General features: G+C 39.2%; 1 protein-coding gene across 1 annotated transcript; it reads right to left on the bottom strand.

The window, feature by feature from the left end:
• Positions 1-594: 594 nt before the first annotated feature.
• Positions 595-1,518, bottom strand: LOC105878856 (olfactory receptor 1A1-like). The gene has a single exon (XM_012778656.1). The coding sequence runs from the start codon at positions 1,516-1,518 to the stop codon at positions 595-597; it is 924 nt and encodes a 307-aa protein (XP_012634110.1).
• Positions 1,519-3,367: the final 1,849 nt, after the last annotated feature.

Here is a 3,367-nt window from a genome sequence, read left to right as displayed (position 1 = left end):
ATCTAACTCTCTGTTTTAAATCTTTTAGTTTAAAAATATTGGGTATGGGCCAGGCGCTGTGGCTCACGCCTATAATCCTAGCACTCTGGGAGGCCAAGGCAGGAGGATTGCTTGAGCTCAGTGTGATCAACACTGTGAGATATACAGTGTGGTTGGTACGTTAAGACAGCTCTTGCCTTCTTAATTTGACACAAAGTAGAGGTGCTTAAACATAATAGTCCAATAAAAATTGATCTTTGTATAGTGATGTGTAGCATTTAAATCATGAGCTATTGTGATCCTCAAAGCCAAGGACAGAGACAGAGAAGATATTATTATTCTAATACGTACATGAGCTTCAGACTTTCCCAACTTTATTCTGTTAGTAGAATAACTGGCACATGCACCCAATATTCTTATGCTGCAACTCTGCCAAAATGAGCAAAAATGTGTTAAGAGTGATCATCTCAATAAAATAGCTCATCAATTTGTTACAAGAATTCTGAGAAGAGTTTTCTGGCTGGAAAGATCAAAGGTAGCTTCCTGGAGAGGAATTACGTTGAGGGTGGACTTTCAAGAGTGTGCTGCAGTCTCCAACACATTCCCTCACATTTATCATGAGATTCTCTTGCTGAAGAGTTTCCGCAGGGCAGCCTTCATGTCCCGATTTCTCAGACTATAAATGAAAGGATTTAGCATTGGGGTCATTGCGATGTACATCACAGTCACCACTGCATCCTTTAGGCTGTACCTAGTCAGAGGATGTAAATACGTGCCCATGACTGTCCCATAATACAAAGAAACAACTGTGAGGTGAGAGCCACAGGTGGAGAAGGCTTTGAGCACACCCTTGGTGGATGGAACCCTCAAGACTGTGGAAAAGACCCAAATATAAGAGATGATGATGCATAATAACGGCACAGAGAAAACACCAACCCCCAGGTACATCATCTTCACATTAAAGTGGATGTCAGAACAGGACAGCTTGAGCAAAGAAGCAATGTCACAGTAGAAGTTTGCCACTTCATGGTTGCCACAGAAGGACAGACTAGCTGTGAGCAGAGTGTGGGGGAGGGAATTGGCGTTTCCAACCATCCAAGACCCAACAACTAGCAGGACGCAAGACTTTGGACTCACAATTGTTGTGTAGTGAAGTGGGCGGCTGATGGCCACAGCTCGATCATATGCCATCACGGCCAAGATATAGCTGTCTGTGTTAGCCAAGGCAAGCATGAAATACATCTGTGTTAGGCATCCTCCAAAGGAGATGATTTTGCTGCCCAAGAGATGGCTGGCTATCATCTTAGGGATGCTTACGGATGAGAAGAAAATGTCAACCAGAGAGAGGTTGGCAAGGAAAAAATACATGGGGTTGTGAAGGTGAATGTCAGAGTGAATGGCCAAGATGATGAGCATGTTTCCGATCAGTGTGATAGGGTAAACAAATAAGAAGAAGACGAAGAAGAAATCTTGTTCCTGTTGACCATTAACTCCCAGGAGGATGAATTCCAGGGTTGATGACTGATTTACTTTCCTCATGGGTTCTTCAGCAGGAAAGGGGAGAGAATACAGAATTATTAGTGAATTATTTTGTGTAATGATCTTCCTTACCCATCACTTTTGACTCTGGGGATCAGATATGTCTATATGTCTATTTAGTTTTACTAAATCCACAGTCATTTCTCAATTTCATTGGGAAAATTCTAGTTTATTACTGAAACTAATTGACAGCTAGCCCTGGACACTTATACCTAAGAAGGGAACAATCTGTAAATCAGAGGTGCTCATCCTCCTGAACCCCAGCATCACCCCCAAACACCTACAATTTAATCATTTAGCAAATAGTCAAATTTCATAATCTGTGTGCTGCACACTTTTGTATACCTTGTGGAAAAATCATAAATATTTGACAGTTATTCATGTATTTATTTAATGAAAAGACATTGTCTCTGCTCCAAAGGATCTTACAGATTATTAGAGAAGCCAGAATCACACACTAATTTTATTACATATGATAAGGAAAGGACAGTATCTTGAAGTCTTTGAAAGAAACATTCCAATACAAAGAATGTGTAGTGCAAGAGCACCTGGATAATTAGAAGTATTCCAGTGACCAAACTCAGAGCGAGCCCAGAGGTCAAGAGGTAGCAGGTGTCTGCATTATTGCCATTAGAAGACTATAAATCACAAGGAGCACTTGGGTTATATTCTAGCTAAACAGACTTAGTAGGTTTCCTCCTTAGTTTTCCAATTTTAAAAGTAGATTTTAAGCATCTCCTTTAATATCTTTTAACTCTTTCCAAACCCTTAAAAATATGGGATTCACTATTTTTCTCTTCCATCTTCTCTACTTCTCTACTTTTCTTCATTGTTTCTTTTAGTGACTTCAACTACTGTTTAATAGACTTTTGAATTTATACCTGAATGTTTGATCTCTTTTTTTCCATATTTCTAATATTAAGTCATCCTGCCAACATGTCTGACCAAATCCCATGCCCTTGGGGGGCGGGGGAGGCGGGAATAATATCTTGTTTATTTTTTTTATCTCCTTCAGAGAGATTAGTGTGGAATATTGTTCACTTAAGGCACCAATAAGTTTGTATTCTATAATTCTTGAGTTGGATCCAGGTTTATTTTATGATTTCCTCACATGGGAGATACTTGCAGGCACACTCAACCAATTTACTTGTCACCTCTACATCTGACCTTGTTGATTCTTCTTTTAAAAAATTCTTACATAGCTCAAAATTTCTGTCAATACTTATTCTCTTAATACTTTAGCTTAGACTATCATCATTTCCCACCCGAACTAATGGTCTCTTAACTGCTTACAAGTTCCCTCCTCTTTGATCCATCTTGTACTCTGAGGCATACTAATTGTGGCAGAGACTTCTAGCTGCTCACCCAAATCCAAACTGTTCTCTTCTTCCTGGTTGTTCAGCTAGACTATATTTCTCAGGCCTCCTTTGCACTGAAGGTGTTCATGAGACTCAACTGTAATCAATCCATTTATATCTTCCAGTTATACGCTTTCTCCACATTATCCTCCCTCTTTTGCAAACCTAATGCATGTGGCCAGGAGATTAAGTGGAATGATGGTGTCACATGGTGGAATGAGCCTGTATTCCTAGTCCTCCACTTCTGGGAGGGTCACTCACTGTTAAGAAGATGCACTGGGACTGTTACATAGGAGAGAAACAAGATTTTATTCTGCTGAAACAACTAGACATTTTGAGATTTATTTGTTACTGTATTCCATGATATTGTAACCAATTCAGTAATTTTTAAAAGAGGTTATAATTTAAAGAGATTAAAAAATCCATAATTAATTCAATTACAAATTCTCAGTGTTTCCTATATTATACATGGGAGTTATATGCTAGGCATG

The sequence above is a fragment of the Microcebus murinus genome, chromosome 18 (assembly GCF_040939455.1).
Source record: "Microcebus murinus isolate Inina chromosome 18, M.murinus_Inina_mat1.0, whole genome shotgun sequence".
Taxonomy (NCBI): Eukaryota; Metazoa; Chordata; class Mammalia; order Primates; family Cheirogaleidae; genus Microcebus; species Microcebus murinus.
This window is presented reverse-complemented; position numbering and strand designations above follow the sequence as displayed.

Bases quoted from the DNA above. Each gene is read 5' to 3' on its own strand.
- LOC105878856 (XM_012778656.1), bottom strand. From the start codon at position 1,518: ATGAGGAAAGTAAATCAGTCATCAACCCTGGAATTCATCCTCCTGGGA.